This window comes from Laetiporus sulphureus, assembly GCF_001632365.1.
Source record: "Laetiporus sulphureus 93-53 unplaced genomic scaffold LAESUscaffold_47, whole genome shotgun sequence".
In the NCBI taxonomy this organism is placed as follows: Eukaryota; Fungi; Basidiomycota; class Agaricomycetes; order Polyporales; family Laetiporaceae; genus Laetiporus; species Laetiporus sulphureus.
In genome coordinates, this window is record NW_024468556.1 from 147,946 (window position 1) to 168,606 (window position 20,661).

At 51.2% G+C, this 20,661-nt stretch overlaps 10 protein-coding genes and 1 non-coding gene across 11 annotated transcripts; 5 read left to right on the forward strand and 6 right to left on the reverse strand.

Moving 5' to 3' along the window:
• Window positions 1-1,104: 1,104 nt before the first annotated feature.
• Window positions 1,105-1,511, forward strand: LAESUDRAFT_716769 (uncharacterized protein; the record flags this gene model as incomplete). Its single annotated transcript, XM_040907277.1, has 2 exons — window positions 1,105-1,455; window positions 1,488-1,511. The coding sequence occupies 2 exons, from the start codon at window positions 1,105-1,107 to the stop codon at window positions 1,509-1,511; spliced, it is 375 nt and encodes a 124-aa protein (XP_040760297.1).
• Window positions 1,512-4,454: 2,943 nt separating this feature from the next.
• LAESUDRAFT_738655 (uncharacterized protein) lies at window positions 4,455-5,174 on the reverse strand (the record flags this gene model as incomplete). The annotated part of the gene is made up of 2 exons (XM_040910921.1): window positions 4,455-4,624; window positions 4,652-5,174. 2 exons carry the CDS (start codon window positions 5,172-5,174, stop codon window positions 4,455-4,457), a joined length of 693 nt encoding a protein of 230 aa, XP_040760298.1.
• A 230-nt stretch (window positions 5,175-5,404) lies between these two features.
• Window positions 5,405-5,734, reverse strand: LAESUDRAFT_619765 (uncharacterized protein; the record flags this gene model as incomplete). Its single annotated transcript, XM_040903255.1, has 1 exon — window positions 5,405-5,734. A coding segment is annotated over one exon (330 nt), but the record flags the coding sequence as incomplete, so codon positions are not given.
• Window positions 5,735-7,218: 1,484 nt separating this feature from the next.
• LAESUDRAFT_738656 (uncharacterized protein) lies at window positions 7,219-8,544 on the reverse strand (the record flags this gene model as incomplete). The annotated part of the gene is made up of 7 exons (XM_040910922.1): window positions 7,219-7,434; window positions 7,462-7,576; window positions 7,610-7,656; window positions 7,699-7,728; window positions 7,750-7,957; window positions 7,979-8,331; window positions 8,374-8,544. The coding sequence occupies 7 exons, from the start codon at window positions 8,542-8,544 to the stop codon at window positions 7,219-7,221; spliced, it is 1,140 nt and encodes a 379-aa protein (XP_040760300.1).
• A 1,647-nt stretch (window positions 8,545-10,191) lies between these two features.
• Window positions 10,192-10,419, forward strand: LAESUDRAFT_601365 (uncharacterized protein; the record flags this gene model as incomplete). The annotated part of the gene is made up of 1 exon (XM_040903060.1): window positions 10,192-10,419. A coding segment is annotated over one exon (228 nt), but the record flags the coding sequence as incomplete, so codon positions are not given.
• A 709-nt stretch (window positions 10,420-11,128) lies between these two features.
• Window positions 11,129-11,814, forward strand: LAESUDRAFT_661564 (uncharacterized protein; the record flags this gene model as incomplete). Its single annotated transcript, XM_040904944.1, has 2 exons — window positions 11,129-11,314; window positions 11,401-11,814. 2 exons carry the CDS (start codon window positions 11,129-11,131, stop codon window positions 11,812-11,814), a joined length of 600 nt encoding a protein of 199 aa, XP_040760302.1.
• Window positions 11,815-12,299: 485 nt separating this feature from the next.
• Window positions 12,300-15,238, reverse strand: LAESUDRAFT_730058 (methionyl-tRNA synthetase). The gene is made up of 14 exons (XM_040909771.1): window positions 15,056-15,238; window positions 14,934-15,007; window positions 14,838-14,880; window positions 14,782-14,789; window positions 14,568-14,721; window positions 14,467-14,508; window positions 14,301-14,390; window positions 14,202-14,253; window positions 13,801-14,149; window positions 13,737-13,744; window positions 13,487-13,685; window positions 13,273-13,433; window positions 13,192-13,223; window positions 12,300-13,131 (listed from the first exon to the last, which is right to left on the reverse strand). The coding sequence occupies exons 1-14, from the start codon at window positions 15,118-15,120 to the stop codon at window positions 12,312-12,314; spliced, it is 2,097 nt and encodes a 698-aa protein (XP_040760303.1). The 5' UTR covers window positions 15,121-15,238; the 3' UTR covers window positions 12,300-12,311.
• A 165-nt stretch (window positions 15,239-15,403) lies between these two features.
• LAESUDRAFT_t77 lies at window positions 15,404-15,484 on the forward strand. The gene has a single exon. It is a non-coding gene; the product is annotated as a tRNA-Ala (tRNA).
• A 159-nt stretch (window positions 15,485-15,643) lies between these two features.
• On the reverse strand, window positions 15,644-16,242 carry LAESUDRAFT_403212 (uncharacterized protein). Its single transcript, XM_040902319.1, has one exon. The coding sequence runs from the start codon at window positions 16,124-16,126 to the stop codon at window positions 15,773-15,775; it is 354 nt and encodes a 117-aa protein (XP_040760304.1). The 5' UTR covers window positions 16,127-16,242; the 3' UTR covers window positions 15,644-15,772.
• Window positions 16,243-17,198: 956 nt separating this feature from the next.
• On the reverse strand, window positions 17,199-17,687 carry LAESUDRAFT_661497 (winged helix DNA-binding domain-containing protein; the record flags this gene model as incomplete). The annotated part of the gene is made up of 2 exons (XM_040904939.1): window positions 17,199-17,333; window positions 17,394-17,687. Coding segments are annotated over 2 exons (429 nt in total), but the record flags the coding sequence as incomplete, so codon positions are not given.
• Window positions 17,688-19,295: 1,608 nt separating this feature from the next.
• LAESUDRAFT_403258 (uncharacterized protein) lies at window positions 19,296-20,059 on the forward strand. Its single transcript, XM_040902320.1, has one exon. It carries the CDS (start codon window positions 19,395-19,397, stop codon window positions 19,953-19,955), a length of 561 nt encoding a protein of 186 aa, XP_040760306.1. The 5' UTR covers window positions 19,296-19,394; the 3' UTR covers window positions 19,956-20,059.
• Window positions 20,060-20,661: the final 602 nt, after the last annotated feature.

Sequence of the window (20,661 nt, forward strand, 5' to 3'; positions counted from 1 at the left end):
TCGAGTCACTGCAGTTCATATCTGACACCTTTGGTCAGTTGGCTATAGTTTGATATAAGGTCAAAGAAGATACATTGAATTTTCCAAGACCTTTGAGCCTCAGGATAGAGAATGTAAGAAATGAGCATCAGCGTGACAAAGTTGCCACAGAGGATCGCTGGATCTGAACTCCATCAGATGCCATTGCATGGCAGCACTGTTCCTGACGCTTGCGTGCCACAGTTCACACTCGTCAGATCAGCATGCTGGGCAGAATGCAAAATACGACATGCTGGCAAAGTGACTGATTGTGTAACATTACCTCAGAGAAAGGTTGCATTGCTGTTGCAGTTCTTGTTGTCTTCCGATATCATGAACATCTCAAGACTGCAGTGTGAAAAAAATTCAGAAGGTACATTAGGAGCATAACTATCTATTAGAATAGCTCTGGAGTCAATCTGATGATGTTATAGACCACAGGAACTCAAAAGGTCAAAAAGTTGCATTAGAGGGCCAGTGTTAGTATGTGTGATGCTTGCATATCTCAAAAAGTTCATAATTAATCTGTGATCGCTGAATATCCTATTGCATTTTCACAATCTGAGATACAAAATGACACTGTTGCAAATATCACTTATAAAGGCAAAAGATTAACTCAGCATAGTTGCAAATGCCATCATGTCTGCAGTGCAATAGTGTGGAATTTCGATTGTAGCACACTCTATTGCTGTGTAACTTTATGTATTTTACATTTTTGATGTGGTTCTGGACTTTTTTTACATGTAATTTACACGTCAGAAAGTCACATTCTGTTCCGCATTTGCATCATGTGTATGAACTTTCTAGTCTCATTCCCAGACCCTCTGTACTTGGTGGCTGACGCCACCAGAGACACCCGATCGGAGATCGAAAAACTGAAACAAGCAAAAAGTACAGAGGGTCTGGTAGGTTTGAGTAGGGTGGGTGTGGGTAAGGTGATCACCTGACTATTACGTGCCAGCCACTCTGCATTTTGACATGTATGTGCGCATCATTCTTACTAGTAGTTTCGTGTTCTTTGTGTATTCTACTGTCTAAGCTTTGCAGCTATCACTTTCTCTCTGTCTGACTTGCCCTGTCTGACCAATGGCTACTGATCAGTTCATGAGTGGCAATACAGTGCTGACACTCTCAGACACTGTCTACAAGCTACTCCATGAAGCTCGCACTGCTGCAAGCTATCAAAGGAATTACTCTTCAGTGGAGACTCGTGCACAGCTGACTGCAGAATTTAAGAGGGTCTTCAATATAAATGCACATCCATATGACTGGCAGCTGGACGTAACTGAAGCAATCTTGGTCAGACTGAATGCTATTGTCATCGCCGGTACTGAGGCTGGAAAGATGATACCTTTTGCGATGCCCCTGCTCCTAGACCATAACAGTTCTAAGATGATTATTATAATCTCACTGCTCAATGAGCTCGAGGAAGATCAGGTAAGTAAACCCAACAATATGCCTATACACAGTGGCTGACAGTAGGGAAGATCTAAGCCTTGAGTGTCAATAAATTTCAGTACTGCCAGCACACATCGAGCAATGTCGCCTTCAGCCTCAAGAAGTTGCTTACCCCTCTGGCTATGTCTGCGATGCGGATCCTCGACGTCTTCGAGATCTTCTTCACTGGCAGACTCAGAGTACAGCTGCTCATCAAGCCCATCAGGGTTGTCGTCATTCACCAGAGTAGCATCAGAATCCATAAGTTAATATTAATGATAAAGCTGAGATGGAGTACTGGGAGTTTACAGTGCATATAACTACTCAAAATGTGTTTGTGGCTTTGCCTACGTCGAGCACGGTCACATGATGCTGAAATCCAGTTAGTACAGATGTTTACACAATAAGTTTCTTATAATAGTTGCTTGCCACATAGAAATAATTTTTACAGCTGGGAAAATGTCTCAAGAAAGGGTTCCATATTTTTTTAGATCATTTCGGTCGTCAGAAATCACCCTACAATCCGATGTATGTGGGTGCTTACAGTGCAAGCCAGCGCTTTGGGCTTGTGATCAGTCACGTGATCACCTTACCCACACCCGCCCTACTCAAACCTACCAGACGTTATAGTGCGTATGCGCATTTCATTTTTTCGATCTCCACTCGGCGCTTTCTGTGGCGCAGCCACCACGTGACACAGCACCTATAACGTCTGAAACTGAGACTATGAACTTTCATGTTTTTTACATTTTTGACATGGTTTTGAATGTTTTTACATGTAATTTACATGTAAAAAATCACACTGAGTGAAGTCATGATTTTTAGGCACCTATAACACATGCAGGGACTTTTTGACGTTAAAAACATCATGTAAAATACTTACATGGAGAGCAAACTTTTTGACATCATGTAAAAAACATTGCCGGAGTTTTATGCTGTACCCTAGCTTCATCCATCACTTCATTCGCATCCTCATCAACTTGAAGGTATTAGTGCTGCATCTGCATGCCCAGTTCTGAATGACCAGCGATGAGGAAGGTACAGATAGCAGTTGATACACAGTCCGCTGTGGTACAGGAGCGAATAATTGTGGTCGTATGTAAAGATAGCGGACAGCTATATAAGCGATTGACATAAAATCCGTGATGTGAGTACATATAAGCGAGAAGCCAGAATCTGAGATGATGCATTATCATAGTAAGGGAGCACCACTCGAATGCTCCTCCACTTGAATCTGTGTAGCGTGAAATATCGGTAAGTGTTCGACATTGTCGCAGGGATCTTTAATGACTACAACAGTGGAGTGAAGGAACCAGCCCTGTAATTTCTAGAGGGTGCTGGAGGTCCGTTAATGTCTTCTTCATCTAAAATGATGAGTTTTCCAATAGTCTTACCCTTGTCACCCTGTTTACAATCGTATAAAGCCACAGGTTGTATACAGTAATGCATGGAAGATATCCTTCAGTAATGCGATGCTCCATCGATAAGCCATTATTATGCAGTCAGGCATGAGATGAAATGTGCTCCATGATGAAAGTGCCGCAGGACAGAAGATGACTTTGGAGTGCAAAAATAAGGGGGACAGATGGAAGCTCACCAGCGTCGAATACATTACCGATGCCAAATTGGCGCTACCACCAAACGAACGAGAATCACCATCGAAAGCATTGCAGACATGCAGGCAGGACGTCGGCCTTTTGCACAGAGCATAAATCGCTGGCAGGGCAAATGGCCCACATAAAGACAGCAAACTCCGGATGATAGAATCTGTACATGGAGGGTGTTGACAGTGTGCACAGACCAAAGGCCCTGCAGATTGAAACTTAAAAGGCGCATCAGGACCGGGTGACACAATTATGTAAACCCCCTGTCTAACGAAGTTACTGATTATGTAAACTCCCGCCATGTAAGAGTCAGTAAAAACCCTAGTCTCATAACCAGACGTCATAGCAGAGTCACGTGGGTGTCAGAGTACAGGCAGAGAGCGAAAAATGCCTGCATGGACTCTGCTATGTCGTCTGGTGAATTTGGTACAGGTGGAGGGGGGATAACCATTATGCCCACATGCATCTAATGCCACCGAGCGTGAGCGGCTAATGCTACTGACACGCCTCTGCCATCATATCTCGCCAAAGACTATAGTGGTACATGGGCTTCTGGCTTTTCCGGGGCCCTCACATTAATTAAAGCAGACATCGAGCACATCGGCTAGTGTACAATGAAAAGAAAGAAACAGAAAAGAACAGAGAGAAGAAAAGCAATGGTACAATTACATGAACACAGGAGAAAATGGGAGAGGAGGGAGGGTGAGCGAAAGAATAGAATAAATGTGCATTTGCTGCTGTGAGATGTAGTGTACTGGCAGGGCAGATGGATTCTTGCAGTCGGGGCACAAATGCTATGTCTGAGCAATGGTGAGTCAGAGCGGGGCTCTGAGGACAAGACACTAGCGGGTACTCACCTGAAGGGAGGAAGAGCGGGGCTCTGCATTACTTCTCCCTGCACAGGGCTTATGAGTATGCTAGCTGTGGCCCCTATGCCATAGTGAAGCCAGGCTCAGCATGAGCATAAGGCATGGCTATTTCTGTCCCTTCAAGGACTTCCGCTGGGCCGCACCAATGTCCTTGAACAGACGACCAGCCTATGCACTCATGCTAGAGTACAGCGGCGATGCCACCCTGTCATGTGGTGAGTGGGGCTCGATTAGGTGCAGAGGCCTTTGAAAAACCTCCTTACCTGTGGAACCCAGTTTTACCCTGACCTCTGCCATTGTATCTCGCCAAAGACTATAGCGGTACATGGGCTTCCGGCTTTTCCAGGGCCCTCACATTAATTAAAGCAGAAGTCGAGCACATCGGCTATTACCCCAGAATGGTGTGTGTGGGGGAGGTGGAGGTGAGAAAGATGAGTGCGAGAAGGCAGTAAAGTCAGGGAAGGACACGGAGAGAGGCGAGCTGGAGTGCAGCATGAACAGTAGGGTTATTGCGGATGTAGATTTTTCATGAAGGAGAAGACCAGCGACTGAGTGCTTGGATGATGTCCTCTGAGAGGCCCATGCTGGCATAGAGGGTTGCGCCACCGGCACGAGCTGAGTGGCCACCAAAGGAGTGGTCGAGCAGGGCGAAGAGGTGTTGATCAAACCAGAGACAGGTAGAAACGGAGTCATCCTCTCACAAAAAGAGAGTGGCATGGGCACCATGACGGTGATCCCGCCAAGAGACATACTGTGACAGCAAGTGCACTGGGCAGGCACGATCCTGTGGGAGATGGATGATGGTAGTTCCCTGATAGAAGCGGTCAGTCTTACGGTACGAAAGATGATATTGCACTCGAGAGCTGAAGAAATGGAGGGATGCCCGCTTGATGATTTTGCGCCAGTCATAGAGCGAACGGGAGTTGGGCTGAACAAGCTCACCAATGCGGTGGCAGGCATAAAAAGCACAGGAGATGACAGTGACGAAGAGAAGATCATCATAGCAACCAGAGTGATGGGCGAGTTCGGAGAAGGCGAGAAGATGAAAAGGGCGGAGAGGAAGTTTGCAAGAGACAGCATCACTGCGAGTCTTGCGAGAACCAGCGATGGTTGCCTGCACGAGAGGATGAGCCCAATTATGAGTAAAAGTTGAGTAAATGTCGTCGAGAAAGTGCCAGGCACCAGATAAGTACTTCGGCGCAGAGCTAATGAAATGGGAGGTGTAGGCGACATAGCGAGCAAGCATTAAGGGTGTCGGATCAAGTGGCAGGTGATGGGACAGACAGAAAGCAATATAATTGTGGGTGCCAGTAGCGTAGCCTTTCTTGGTGGAGAGTTCAGTTGCTGAAGCCTGCAAGAATGCGACGCGTGCATCGATGGAGTGCAGGGCAATAAGAGGGCAGGCAGTGCGTGAATGAGGCTGCCCACCCAGGGTATTCGAAAGTGCGCTCTCCAGCGCACTGGCAAAAGCTCGCGTGGAGGTGAGAACAGGTGAACATGGTCAGCGGGAAACTGAGCTGCGTAGTCATCTAGCAGCAGATGAGAGAGCAGGTCAGCACAGATATTCTGCTTGCCGGGAATGTGGTGGACACGAATGTCGATGCCGGACTCCATGACAATGCCGGCGATGGCTTTCAATGGGGCATTATGGAGGCTCTGTTGAACACTAAGGGAGTTGAGGGCATCGACTGAATTAAGGCTGTCAGTCCAGATAAGCACGTAATGTGGTGGATGATGCAAGAAGGCAATATGATGGATTGCAGAAAGGATGGTGAGCATCTCGAGAAAGAAGATGTCGATGAATGGAGAGGCAGGTGATGGCTGGATGGGATAAATGAAGGCCTGGTTAGAGTAAACAAATGCGAGGGCCTTGGTAAGGGCAGCATCTGTCCAAATGACCATGTCAGCAGCTGAGATATCCCAGTGGCTGTCGTCAATGAAGCGGACACTGGTAGCATGTGGGATGACCTCCTTTAACCAAGTAAGATCTGTAATAACATCTTGATTGAGAAAGATACGTGCAGAATGAAAGAATTTGCCGGCGATTTTTCGATAAACTTCAGTTAACGCTGGACGACTCCAAGGAAGAACATTGAGGAGCCACTTAATAGGCCCAGCAAGACACTGCCATTCTCGCAAGGTAGAACTGCGGGAGTCACCTTCAAGGAATGCAGTGATGTCAATGGCAAAGGTAGCAAGAGACGATGGTGAAAGGGAGATGGAGCTGAGGTTGATATCGACCCAAAAGCCAATAATAGTGAGTGCGGAACCTGAAAGCTGCTTCTTGTCCTCCCATGGACAAGATATCGCATCTCAGAAGATAAGGAGTTGTGTCTGGTGATAAGGGCGATGGCACCCGCGATAGTACACTGTATGACCATCGACATCCCAACCATAGTAGTCGTCCATATAGACATGTAGGCCGACGATATCGAGCTTATCAACCGCGATCCAGCAAAGAAGACCTGAGACAGAGCACCAGATCTGTGGGGATGCTCAATTTCCAAAGACTAACCGTCGCACAATGTAGAGCGTGCCATCGACTGTGACCACCTGATGAAGCTGCCAGATGGGATGAGCTGGCAGGTTGAGAAATGCGGAAGTGACGTTGTCTTTGAAGACAATCAGGCGGCTGCCAGGGTTGCTCCGACGAGCTTCTCGCATTTCCTGGTCAAAGTCATGCATATTATCATAGCGGACCTTAGCCTCCGCTAGCGAGATCCCATCATTGAGACCAGAGGCTGAGTGATCCGTCATGATGTGTGGTTTGTCATCTCTCCAGATGACAAACATAGGTGACATCTTCATGCCTGGTAGAAGTTCTGAGACCTCGGAGGACCATCGGCCTGCAGTGATCTCTTTATCTCAAAAGGCTCGAATAGCCTGCTGATCAGGTGAGGTCAATGGATAATTGTCGGTTACCTCCGCAAGTTCGATCTTCCATTCACCCTCATCAGGAGGCCAGAATCCACGATGAAGGCCATTCAGAACAGACTGCACAAAAGGCCGGTTAGGATGACTGACAAGCATAGCTTCAAGCTTGTCGACATTGAAAGGAGTCTCAACCCGGATGTGCCGTTTATTAGAACTTGAGCACGGCCTGAATAACTGGATCTGACAATAAATGTGCCAGCAGATCCGGGAGTGGTGGTGCACTTTCTGTGGATAGCGTGGCAGGTGAGAGAGTCAGATGAGAAGCGTCAGCCCATCCGAAACTGCGCTGAAAATGTGGAAGCTCGCTGGTGGATGGGAGTTTGTGTTTTCCCAAAATAGATAACGTATTGAGCGACCTAGGTCCTCGCGCTGCTGCTTGAGCCACCTCTGCTGCTTTCACCGCTTCCCTTTTCTTTTTGCGCTTTGAATGTGGCATAGCATGCTGAATCGTCCTTCACTTGATGCTGACCTCTGCACTCACAGCAGACTCCATGTTTGCGCTGATTGGCGCAGTGGTCATCATCATCATTGCAGCGCTCCAAATTCCAGTTAATGCATGGTGTAGCGGCACACTTGGAAGATGCTGCAGACAAGCCAACTGAAGACCTTTTGCCCAGGGCAGAGTGCGAAGATGAACGCATAATCTCAGAGAAAATGTGGACCTGAAGGCGAGCTCGATTGTCGAGATGAAATGGAGATTTATGATATGCATCCCTAGCAGCCCGATCAACACCAATCACAATCGACGGATCAGATGACATCGAATGAAACAGTTTCAAGATAATTGTCCGATACTGGTCCAGTTCATTCGACCGATGAGGGTAGAGGCAACGAACCCCATCTGCCCATGCACCATAGATCCGGATCTAATCAGATTTGAAGCAAACCGGGTGACGAGATGAGGAGTGATCCTTCTTAATGATAGTGAAGCCAGCCGCCAAGTCTTTAGGCTCATCATCATGGTCATAGCCCAACTCCATGGATGCGAAGAGCTTCTCGTAGTTAACATATTGATCCAAAAGTATGTCTTTCCAGATGGATCGTGGCAGTGGGACTTGCAGACCCTGCTGCTGCATGAGGTCGAGGATAGGGTTACTTGCATGCTCGGTTATGTACAGCTGATGCAAGTGGAACATCTCAGCCAGATGAGAATCCTGTGAGGTTGGCAGAATAGTTGCCAGATGTGGTGCGGCAGCGAGGATGGACTGAGGAATGCCAGTAGTAGCCTTATCCTCGGAAGACCATCCCAGAATCTTGGCCAGGTCTTCGAGGAAGAGTTCCTCATTAGCAGACTGGATGCGAGGTTGACGAAGTGAGGCGAGCTTTTGTTTAACGATTGCCCAAGCCAGCTCGTCGGCTGCGTTTGACTCACGATGTGATTTCTCAATACGCTCTCCTCTCTCTCCAGACGATTGAACAGGGCTTGACTCATGGTCACGCGAGCCTCCTGAGCTCTCTCCTCCCATTTTCTCTCACTCTCGGTCAACAAGCTGCTCGATATAATCACGTACTTCTCGATCATTCACTCTGATCTCCTGCAGTCGCTGGATCGTGGAATCGTTCATGATTCGAGAAGCCGTGGCATCTGATATGATCTGCTGCATTTGCCCAGCACGCATCTGAATGGCATCCTGAGACTCCGGACTAGACTGAGTGAATGAAGATGCATTGCTTCCGACCATGGATGATGAGTTAGATGGGTGATGCAGTGTCCCAAACACAAGGTCTAGGAAATCGGGGTGCGGCAAGGGTGTTAACCAGCTGGCACCTTTCCGTCTCATGGGCGCAATGGGAGTGAGAGGCTGGTGAGGCCACAAACGACTGGGGAATACAGTAGTACAGGTGGGTACTTATACGTTTTCTGCCCTTACGTACTCGCCCGCTCTGTTTCCAGGTACCGCCCTGCAACACGTTTCAGCCATCACTTGGCGCTTGTCCCTCCCGACGCATTGAGCGCGTTTCACCAGAAGTGCCGTTGGTCGGCCACTTCCAACATGCCCCCTCGTGCGAGAACATGTAGGGTATTTCGTACCGCACCCCCTCGGCGCCCTGTCCCTCTTCTTGCTGCGTGTGATGTCCATGCTCCCAGTTCCTTTGTGTCGCCCTCCCGGTGAGTGCCCTGTCCATCTTGTATAGCGCCTGGACTGCAGAGCGCTCTGCCACTTGTATAGCGCCTTTACGGTCCAGGCGCTGCCCCATTTGTGTGTGCGCCTGGGCATCAGCACCGCCCCACTTGTGTATGTGCCTGGGCACCAGCACCGCACATCCTTTTATATAGCGTCCGTGCCAGGTCACTCCCGCCCTGCGATTCTGCTGCCAATGCAGCCTGGCTCATGTCGCCAACTGTATCGAGTGGTTTCGCCCCCTCAAGCTGAGTGGCATCGCCTCAACACTGCGCCCATGTAGCTGCCCTTACGTGGGCCAATCGGAGTCATTTGTCTAGGAAATCAGGGTGCGGCAAGGGTGTTAACCAGCCGGCACCTTCCTGTCTCATGGGCGCAATGGGAGTGAGAGGCTGGTGAGGCCACAAACGACTGGGGAATACAGTAGTACAGGTGGGTACTTATACGTTTTCCGCCCTTCCGTACTCGCCCACTCTGTTTCCAGGTACCGCCCTGCAACGCATTTCAGCCGTCGCTTGGCGCTTGTCCCTCCCGACGCGTTGAGCGCGTTTCACCAGAAGTGCCATCGGTCGGCCACTTCCAACACAAGACACCGAGAAGATGAGCGAAAGAATAGAATAAATGTGCATTTGCTGCTGCGAGACGTAGTGTACTGGCAGGGCAGATGGATTCTCGCAGTCGCGGCACAAACGCTATGTCTGAGCAATGGTGAGTCAGAGCGGGGCTCTGAGGGCAAGACGCTAGCGGGTACTCATCTGAAGGGAGGAAGAGCGGAGCTCTGTGTTACTCCTCCCTGCACAGGGCTTATGAGTATGCTAGCTGTGGCCCCTATGCCATAGTGAAGCCAGGCTCAGCATGAGCATAAGGCATGGCTATTTCTGTCCCTTCAAGGACTTCTGCTGGGCCGTGCCAATGTCCTTGAACAGACGACCAGCCTATGCACTCATGCTAGAGTACGGTGGCAATGCCACCCTGTCATGTGGTGAGCGGAGCTCGATTAGGTGCAGAGGCCTTTGAAAAACCTCCTTACCTGCAGAACCCGGTTTTACCCCGAATGCTAAGTCGCTTTCCTCTATCAGAGCCCATCCTGTGCTATCGGCTAGCCTTCGTACTGTATATACCATGCCTCCTATGCATTCTACTGCCAACAGTCTCTCCAGTGGGAGTTCTCCATGTTCGAAGGCCTTTCTCAAAGCTGCATGTGAACAGGCAGCAAAGACACACCAATATTCATCAGAAGCTACTCGGGCAGAGATCGTCCAGCAATTTCGACGTGTTTTCGATGATCTGGAGCCGTATGACTGGCAGGTCGATGTCACGGAGGCCTTGTTGCTTGGAATGGACTGCACGGTGATCGCTGGTACGGGTGCGGGAAAGACCATGCCATTTGTCATGCCTCTGCTCTTGGACCAGATGAAGAAGAAGATGGTTTAGATCATCTCCCCTTTGGATGAGCTGGAGTATGATCAGGTATGTGCCTTATACACCTCTCATTCCTATCGAGAAGCTCATCCATAGATCGTTATCTAACGCCTCAGGAGGCCGCTTGTAGTATCATTCCAGTAAGAATTATCATCTTGTTCTGAGCATGGGGGACACAAGCCAAGGCCCTGAACTACACTTAGCATGTCCATAGTATTCAGAGAGTTCAGAGACTAGCATAGATTAATTTGAGGTGCATACAGCCAGCAGAACAGTGAATGTATGCTGCTACTCGACGTGTCTGAATACTTGTATGCGCGTTCTGACGCACCTGGTCAAGCATACGTCACCAGTGACATCCGTTAGTTTCGTCACTTATCCCCCCCGCCTATACCAAATTCACCAGACGGTATAGCAGAGTCCGTGCAGACGTTTTTCGCTCTCCGCCTGTACTCCGACGCCCACGTGACTCTGCTATGACGTTTGGTCACGAGACTATAAAAACCCGAATGACTAAGGTCATTCGGAACTGTCTGCTTTGAGCTTCATGTCTAATCGTTATATGAGTACTTTATGTTTTCATAGACTTTGTGTACTGAACATTACTCGCTTTCTTCGTGCTACTAGATGACTCCACTACCATCTTCGCCGGCGGGCGGGTCCGACGTCGTGCCAGCACCTATCATATCGTCAACCGGACGCATATGCAGAAACCACTGGGATGCCGCACTGGACGACATTCCTAACGTTGCCCCCCCACTTCTACGCCACCACCGACGAAGACCTCAATGCCCTTTTCCTAGGCTTGGGATTCAAGCAGGCCGAGCTCGCTGGCATGCGTGCGGAATACGACAAGCGGATGAACGCCATGCTTGCTCAAGGTGGGGGGAAGATCTCTGTTATTGGTGTACGTTTTATGTTCATCACCTTGATCCTATCCGCCGACTGTGGGCTGTGGCTAACCAATTGTATTGTGCTGGGGATGTATGTTAGGCCAAACCCGTTCCCGGCGAGCACATCCATATCATTCTGATTCCGAACGACGACAATCTCGCCATCCGCCTGTGGGATGGAGGCTTGGAGGACGACAGTATCTTTCTCTTCGATTTCATCGATATGCGAACCAAGAAGGCCGTCAACTCGCCCGTGGGTTACGAGGTGCACGCCTTCCCCAACCGCTATCACATGCTGAACATGCCCGGTCCGATCATCTCTTGGGAAGCGGCACAAAACATCCAGCGGAAGCATATCAAGCCCGGGGAGGAGAGGTTCAGTGTGCCGGAGGGTACACCGTGTGCACTGCATCGTCATGGACAGGAAGTCTTCATGTTTGCTGCTCCTGAGAGGCCGAGGAAACAGTCAATCCATGGCGTTCAGCTCGCTACTGCCAGGGATGCGATGTGGTGATGGCTACGGAAGGTGTTTGGTGTGGATTTTTGTAAGATAGGCCTCGCTCATCATGGGGAAGATCACTTGAGCTCTCAATATTCAAAAATGTCATCTGATATTCAATGTTTAAGCATTCATAGGTTGCTCCTTGCGGTAACTATGTCAGTGTTTATTATCTACTCTGGGCCTGCAGCGGCAACGCGGTGCAGTTGTTCTCTGCGCATCGATTCGATTTCGTGTAGCGCCGCCGCCTTTCGCTCGAGAGCTATGAACGAATCAGCTACCATCTCTGCGGGCGGAAACGCGTTCGTTAACATTATTTGTTCGCCATTTAGCAATCTTGCTGTCTCCCTGATCGTTCAACAGCCCTTATAGTGGGACCCCCGAGGGGGCGCAAAAAATCCTCAACTCTAGCATGGATTTGTACAGATATCCTTGCAGCCATAAGACTGCCTCTACTATGTACGCGAAACAAATTGTACAAGCCCCGAAGCCTTTCTAGGTTGCTGAGCATTCTACGAAGCACTCTGCAGACCGGCAAGTTCTCCTTTCAACTTCTTCAGCACATCTACTGCGGCTGCGATCTCCTTATCTAGCTCCGGCGTCTTGGGCGTCCGTCCCTTCAACTCCCTCACGGCCTGTCCCTGCTCTGCAACCTTCTGCTCCCATGCAAGCACCTCCGCTGACTTGGGCTTCTCATCCAACGCCGTCTTGTCCGCCACCTTCTTCGCCGCGGTCGCCTTGCGCTTCGACATACCGGGTGCGACGTGGGTCGCATCGGGGCTGGGCAGAGGGCTCGCCTCACCAGGCCTGCTCCCGCCAAACTTCGCGCGGAAGACATCTGCCATCTTCTCGTCGATTTTCTTGAACAGGTGCTCGGGCGTGCCGATCGTGTGCCCCGCAAGAATGTCCGTCGAGAACACCTCGGGCACCGTGCGCGCCGGCGCATTGAGCTGTGCGAGCATCGAATCAGACGTCGACGGCATGAACGGGTACACGAGCGCCGAGAGCAGGTAGATCAAGTTGACCGCGCGCGAGACGACCTGCGCACATCGCTTCGGGTCCGCGACCATCAAAGCCTTTTGGAGCCCAGAGGACTGCAGGTACAGGTTTCCCCGTGCGGATATGAGCATGATGGTGTGCAGGCCGAGACGCAGCTTCACATTCTCCATGGCTTCGATATAGTCCTTGAGGAGGGTGTTGATGTCCGAGATGAACTCGGCATCCACATCGCCATTCGGCGATAGAGGTCCAGGCTCGTCTCCGCTCTCGGGAATGACGCCGCCATACTGCGATGCTACGAACTTGAGCGTTCGGTTGACAAAGTTGCCAAAGCTATGGGACGGTAGCGTGTTAGAAATATCAGGTCTCCGAATCATACAGATGGCAACTTACTTGTTCAGCAAGACATTATTATTGGCAGCAATCTATGGAGAGGGTAAGCGGTTTGTTCGCGAGAGAATTAAATGCACTCACGCAGTCCGCCCATGAGAACATGGCGTCAGCGGTCTCCGGCCTTGTGGAGATCAAATAGTACCTCCAGACCGACGGTGGAATGCCAGTCTCCTTCGCAGCGGGGCCGAAGACGCCACGATTATGGCTCTTCGAGAACTTGCCACCTTCATAGTTCAGGTATTCTGTGACATACGTGGTCAGCCGCATTCAGTAGAAGAGCATAGCGCATCCATACCTGTTGTTGAGATATGGAACAGAGTCGTCCACGGACGCCCGTCGCCTAGTTGCATGGCAGGGAAATAGATGGTGTGGAAATAGACATTGTCCTTGCCCATGAACTGATATAGGCGCACGTTCGACTTGTTGAACCACCATTGCTTCCACTCTGGGGTATAATTTGCTGTTATACTGGGGTACCCGACCGGCGCATCGAACTTATCCACCTTAGGGCACCGCAGCTATATAGATCGATGGACACTACTCACCCACACGTCTATGGAGACAGTCATAAGAACGGCAGCAACACGGATGATCAGAGGGATCACTCACAAAGAACCTTGCCCTTCATGCCCTGATCGTCCTCCCCCTCAACCATCGGCACCGGCACTCCCCATGTCAGATCTCTCGTGATCGGGCTCGGATGTAGACCAGCCCGCAACCGGTCGTCGATCAGCTCGCCCTCAGCATTGATGACGGCGTTTGGGGACCACTTGCCCTCCTTCCATGACTTCTTAATCCACTTTTCCGTCACTGATTGCAACGCATCGAGCTTCATGTACATGTGCACGGACGAGCGCGTCGTGACCTTGTGGTCCTTACTGATCAGACAGCGCGGGTTGATAAGGTCGATCGCATCGAGCGTCTTGCTGCAAGCGTCGCATTGGTCTCCTCGGGCATCCTATGAAGAGATATTTGAATTGTGGCTGTTAGAAGTAGCGGACGAAACGTACATCAGAACCACAGGAAGGACATGTTCCTTCCACAAAGCGATCTGCAAGAAACCTGGAGCTCTGTAAGCCAGATTTCAGCGGCATGAAAGTGAAGCTTACTTTTGGCAGCCTTCGCAATAAGTCTGCTCCTTGGTCTGCTTTTCGAGGTAACCATTCATCAAGAGGTTGACGTAAATCTCTTGGGAAATCCTATATTACAATTGATGTGAGCACGACCTTGCATCCACACGGGAGCGCTGAGGTGAATGGGGGCAGGGGAACATACTCAGTGTGAAGCGGAGTTGATGTTCGACCAAAGTGGTCAAAGCTGAGGAACAGAGGCGAAAATGAGTCCAGCAAGAGACAAGCAACGCGAATGGCACGCACGCAAGCTCAAACCACTTGTATGTCTCAACATGCAGGACGTTGTACTTGTCGCAGAGCTCCCGGGGAGTCAAACCCTCCTTCAGAGCTTGCGTCTCCGTAGCGGTCCCATACTCGTCGGTACCGCAGATATAGAGTGTCCGCCGGTTTCGCGTGCCTGAGGCAGATTAGATGAGTGCACCGAGCCTGTGCGGCACGAAAGCGATAAGACGCGTACGATTATAACTGCCCTAAAATGAGCAAATGCAATCATACATGTGGGGAAGCACGTACCGAGCAAAGACATCAGCACTCAAAGTGCTTCCGATGATGTTTCCTAGGCAGCAAATATCAGCCAGTTATCAGTTGACTTTGCATGTCGAATCGCACCGAGGTGAGGGACATTATTACAGTATGGCAGAGCAGATGTGATAAGGATGTTGACCTCTCCCTCCTTAGGCAGTCTACCAAGCATCAGCAATGCGGTCTACATCCTCGAAAGAATACTTTACATTGTCTCTCCTGGGTTTGGAATCGACCGTAGAAGGCCCTCGGCCTCCCGGATCTTTTGAGGCATTGCAGCAGAGATGATGGAAAGCAGTGACGAAGAAAAATGCTCAGCAGTACGATGAAGCAGGGAGAAAGCAGTTGGGCTGAGCGAACTGGAGTGTTCTGAATGACTCAGCGTGTACAGGGCCGACGCGCTCAAGCAAAAATGTTGCCGCAATTACTAAGCGCCCGTTCTTTAGCTTGAATCCTCGGTGAACAGGTTACGTACACTACATAGACCGTTAGACTGACTAACGCTTTTCTTTCCCTAAAAATGTATTGATAATAAAGTACACGACACAGAAACCATGGGGCAATTGGCACAGTTGGTAGCGCGCACGCTTCGCATTTGAATCTGCGTGAGGTCCAGGGTTCGAATCCCTGATTGTCCATATTTTTTCTTCCAATCAATTTGCACGATCAGACGCGAAGTTGTGTTAGTTTTTGCGTGTCAGAAAATGCATCGGAATTGACAGTGTAAAAAAGTGCGGTGCTTAACGCCAAGACCCGTTACGCGCTTGTGGCGTGAGGTAGTCAGCCCGACAGTTGGCGGGACATTAACCTGTTGACTCGCATTGTCGGACTAGCGCATCTACAGCGAACAGTGATAGATTTTCGTAGGTACATGACAGTGAGTACTGCGTACGGTCGTGACGGGGTCATAACACGCGAAGAAAGTACTAGCAGTCAAAAGCAACCCAAACTAAGTCAAGAGCAAGGCTAAAGAGTGACGAACAGGTGAAAAGGAAGCACGATAAGCAATGGGATGAGACATGCAAATATATATATGCGTCAGACTCATGAAATCGAGCGTAACATAGACCTGACGGGTGTTGTGAAACCAAGAACGGATGAGACCTAAATATTTGCGGGGGGGGGGGAGTCCAGCCATGAAAAACAGTGAATGAAGATATAGGCACGCAGGTTACAAGCACCTGGTAGTACAGCATGGCAGCGGAGATGCCGCGTAAAAGCAAGGACAACAGCTTGACATGCATATTCCGTAGAAAGGTGAAAGATAGGCATTGAGACATTTTGCGTAGTTTCTTTGAAATGGTGAGATCCGGTCGACGTGCATAGCTGCATATGAAGGGGACACGTAAGAAGGACCAGCCCTTGGACTTTGGATGAGTGGATGAGTCGGGATGTTAGTAACCAAGCTGGAAGAACAACGATGTATGGGCAATTGAAGCTGCAGATTGTTCATTCGCGGGACGAATTGGAGGAGCTACTGTTGCGTCTGTTGCCTTGCCCAAAGATACCGCCATGAACTTGTGCCATACCACTGTCACGCTGAGCGGTACCGGTGGAGGCACGAGAACCCATGTGTGTCGCTCCGGCCACGCCACTCGGGTTGCTTATGTGTTCCGCGGTGGGAGACGCTTGGACGGGAGCGTCGCGATCGCCCATAGGATGAATAGCCGTCGCCGTCATAGAGCGGGTCATGCGTACAATGGAGGTGTCCACAACGGAGGGCGCTTCCTGGCCAGCAGAGGTGGGCATCAACGGAGCTGGCTGACTTGCTGATATCTCGCTCTGAGGAGGAACGGGTCCCCAGACAGGCTGCTGAGGCATACCCGCTTGAGCCATTCCGAACGTTGCCTGCCAGTTGTTGGACAACGAAGACTGGTTAAACGCGGTCTGACTGAAGGCAGTCTGAGCATAAGCACCAGCCTGGCGCGCGATATGCTCCTGGGCAGTCAGAGAGGCCGCAGGAGACGCCTGAACGGCTGGCGCAGCAGCAACAGGCGACGTCGTGCGGCGACCCTGGGAGCTTCCTTGAGTGACACTCATCGAAGACTGATACGGCGACTCCGCCCTGCGGGCACTCCTACGAGCGGTGGGACCAGTGCTCGTGCGTGCGTGTCCTTCCCCAACCGCATGGCCCTCGTTCCTCAGTTCGGGATCGATGTTAGCTTCCTCGGCATCTCCTTCAGGAGAGGCTGCTTTGCTGACGTCGGATGCGGGAGTCTGCGGCTGAGTCTGCGATTCCGACTGAGTGCCTTCGCCTTGATCATCCTCGTACGAACTGCTCGAGTTGGCCCGTGCAGCAGTTTCTTTCTCCCTGGCGCGTCGCTCGCGTTCGGCTTTCGTAGGCCTCTTGTTGCGTTTACGGGGACGCTTGTTACCCTCGCCGTTCGAATAGTCGACCATCCAATAGTAGCCCTTGCCCGGTTCCGTGGCCGGCTTGAACACTTTACGGAAGCACAAATTCAAGGACAGGTTGTGGCGTATGGAATTCTGACAGTGATCGTGATCAGTTAGATCGGAGAAAATGCCACGCAGATATTCGCGACGTACCTGCCATGACTTGTCATGAACGTTGTCCCTGAACCATTCAAACCTTTCCTGCAGCGCAGCGTAGATCTCCTGAAGCGTCAAGCGCTTCCTGGGGCTCCCAAAGATGGCGAGCTTGATCAACGTAGGAAGTGGATAGTTGGGTCTCTCACCCGGCGGTGGGTCAGGAAGAGCATAGAGGTTGACTTCCTCGTCAGGACCGAGTCCGAGAAGCTGTCGTAGGTGGGGGCTCGGATCCGGGATGTCCGGAATGTCCGGAACGTGCGAGTGGCTATCGAGTGGCTGCGAGTGGCTCATCCTAGATTGAGAGTAAGTTGGGCCAGAAATGACAGAGACCGGTACACGGCTATCAGGTAGGGCAGGACCACGCATGTTATAATAGATCGGCAGGCCTCCGGTAGGAGCAGGAATCGGGCTAGGTCCAGGACGCATGAAGGTAGGGACGGGCGGGGCAGTCGATGCGTCGAAAGTCATGACACGAGGATCGGTGTTGCCGACGGGATAGTTGTTCGTCCTAGGACGATAGTGAGACTGTCCCGTTATGTTTGGGGTCGATGTCGGGTACAAGACGTGCTCCATACCGACGCGACGTGCATTCGCATCGTACGCAGGGTAACGCACCCGGTCGAAAGCGGGTAAGACTATGGACTCCTGCACGCGTACGAAATTGCTCGCAGGCAATTCAGAGGCCGAATGCGAGTGCTCAGTGTCACTCGAGACCCACATCGGTGAACCTTCATCGCTTATGACGGTTATGCGCGCAGGCCCTCTGCTCTCTTGGCTAGCCACAGAGTCCGTGGGGCTGCTGCTACCGCTGCCACTCCTCTGCACGAGTTGCCAGCCAATCAGGTTAGTTGACGTGTGATCAGATAAGCGAGGAGGTAGGCCTACCTGAGGAGAGGGAGTTTGAGCAGCGGCTGAGGGCGAGAGTGCCTGAGAGTCGACAGAGCCTTGCTGAGACGCATCAAATCCACCTCCTTGAGCGACCCGAGCGGCCTCAAGGACCTCTGGAGGCACATATGGTGGGTCGGAAGCGTAAATCGTGGCGCTTTCGTTTGAGAGACGTCTAGGAGGGTGAAAAGGCTCGCTGTTGGCTCCAAAACGCGCGCTTGAGGCGTCGAAGCCTGGCTGAGGCTGCTGAACGTCCTGGGGATGCTCAGCAACGCTCCCGCTACTGGAAAAGCCAGACTCCGAGCCTGAGCTGTGTCGCCGATTTTGAGGTCCGGGATTGCTGCCAGAGGTCTGCAATGTCGGGATATTGGCGGTGGGGAACGCGGGGAGACGCCCTGCGGAAGCATCGGTGTCCATCTATGGCAATTGGACCCACAATGAAAAATAACCTTCAAGTCAACGTGAGAGATTAGAAACGGCATAAACGCTCGGACGAGTATACTGTTTTAAACGACTTTATCAGGGGTTATTAGCGTGAGGGATGCTTACTTGTTTGTGTGCGTTCGTGGGTCCGCAGGCTCTGGTCCACGAGGAGGCGAACCTTGTTCGACCTCAGTCCTGTGGCTCATCAATGTCTGACACCGCAGTCAAAGCCCCATTGTGGTAGAAGGCTTGGGCGCGTGCCCTTGAACGCGTCGTACGCAGGGGCACTAGGGCATGATGTGTGGCCATACGCGAGTGGCACCGCCGTCCCGCTATACCGTGTCCGGACCTGGAAAAACGCTATCCGCTCGTCAATTTTCGCGTACGCGGCAGAAATGCTGCACTGGTTACCGACGCTGATGCCATGCAGGCAAAGGTGAGTTTTGCTCCTCGCCAGCACCGTTGAACTTGATCAATAGCTTGATTAGGCAATAGCGCACGTCTCAGGATTTACTTCCGCTGGTTGATCGCGCTGTCAGAGCGGCGCGTACAATGAGTTTTTGCTGCCAGAGAATTGCAAATCGTGCGCACTGAAACATTGTTTGACCGTGCTGTTATCCAGAGAAGAGTTGTTTGTCAAACTCGCCCTTGTTCTTGTGCCAGCACCGGAGACGCCCAGTTTGGCGGACAATGCATTGCTCGACCTCGCGCTGCACGTGGCATTCTCTGACACACCCCTGCCTGCTTTTGCGATGCTCCATTCACGCCATTCTCGTCAAACTATATGCTTCCTACTTGCGGTCGGCCCCTCCTGCAAAAGCTCGATGGTCGTCTAAAGATTCCTGTCACGGCGCCTTTTCTCTTCATTCGCATGGAAAGCCGCCCTCGCCGCTCTTCCTGAAGATGGGATCATCAAATGCATCACCTACCATGTTCCATCAACGCACTCAAATTTTCTTTCGTCATCTCCTCTATCGCCGCTGTCCCAACCTCCTCAGCGCTAGCCTTTGTCCTGGATGTCAGCGTCACTCTGAGTTACGCACCTGCTCGAGCACATCCATTATGCTTGACTTTTTTCTCTACTGCTCCACTCGGCCATCGTCAGGTCTCCAACTGTTGAAACCTTCAAGTGCCTATCACTGGCACACCAGAGTAACGGAAACAGAAACAAGGATCGACCAACGTAGCGCGATCGGTTGCGACCGAACCATTCGGGCGTCTCAATTTTCCAGGCGTCAGAGCGTGGGTTGAACAAGGCTAGTTACATGGATCACGATACGGGATGCGAGCGAGGTCGAGCGTCATGCTACAGTTGACGTTCGTAGATCTAGCCAGTGGAGCGGCGTGTGTGTCTTTGGCAGCTAAGGACCCTTGTGCGAAGGGTGTCGCCGAGTAACACAGTAAGGATCCCGAATCGCGTACGTGATCCTGCCACGGTGTTAGCTTCACATGTGAAGTTTATTGTAACTGATCGCCGACTAGACCCGCCAGGCATGGGGACTTGACGCTTGCACGGTCGAATATGAGGTGCCCTTGGGATCGAGCAGACCCGATGGACCACAATCGGCAAGAAAGACGAGCCTGGTTAAAGAAAGGGCGTGATGCGATCACGGGATGGGTGCTGAACCAGCTTGGGCCACAACAACACATCGTAACGGTAGGCGCGCAGCTTCCTTACTGCACTCTTGCTCTCACCGTCCTTCTTCAGCTTCTCGCCTCCATCGCATGCTGTAAAAATGCTATGTGGTTCCACCCATCGTGTAATCATCTCGAGACCGTTCATGCCGTTCAATGGCTGGATCACATTCGGAATGCAACTTATTCTTCGACAATCCATCCGCACCCATGGCCAACACCGTCCCCATGCTTTATTTACGACGCTGCGCGTTATCTTCTGCCGGCCATCCTCTCACATTCGGCAAAACTACGTGATTCCAGGAAGGACAAAATTCGCGCG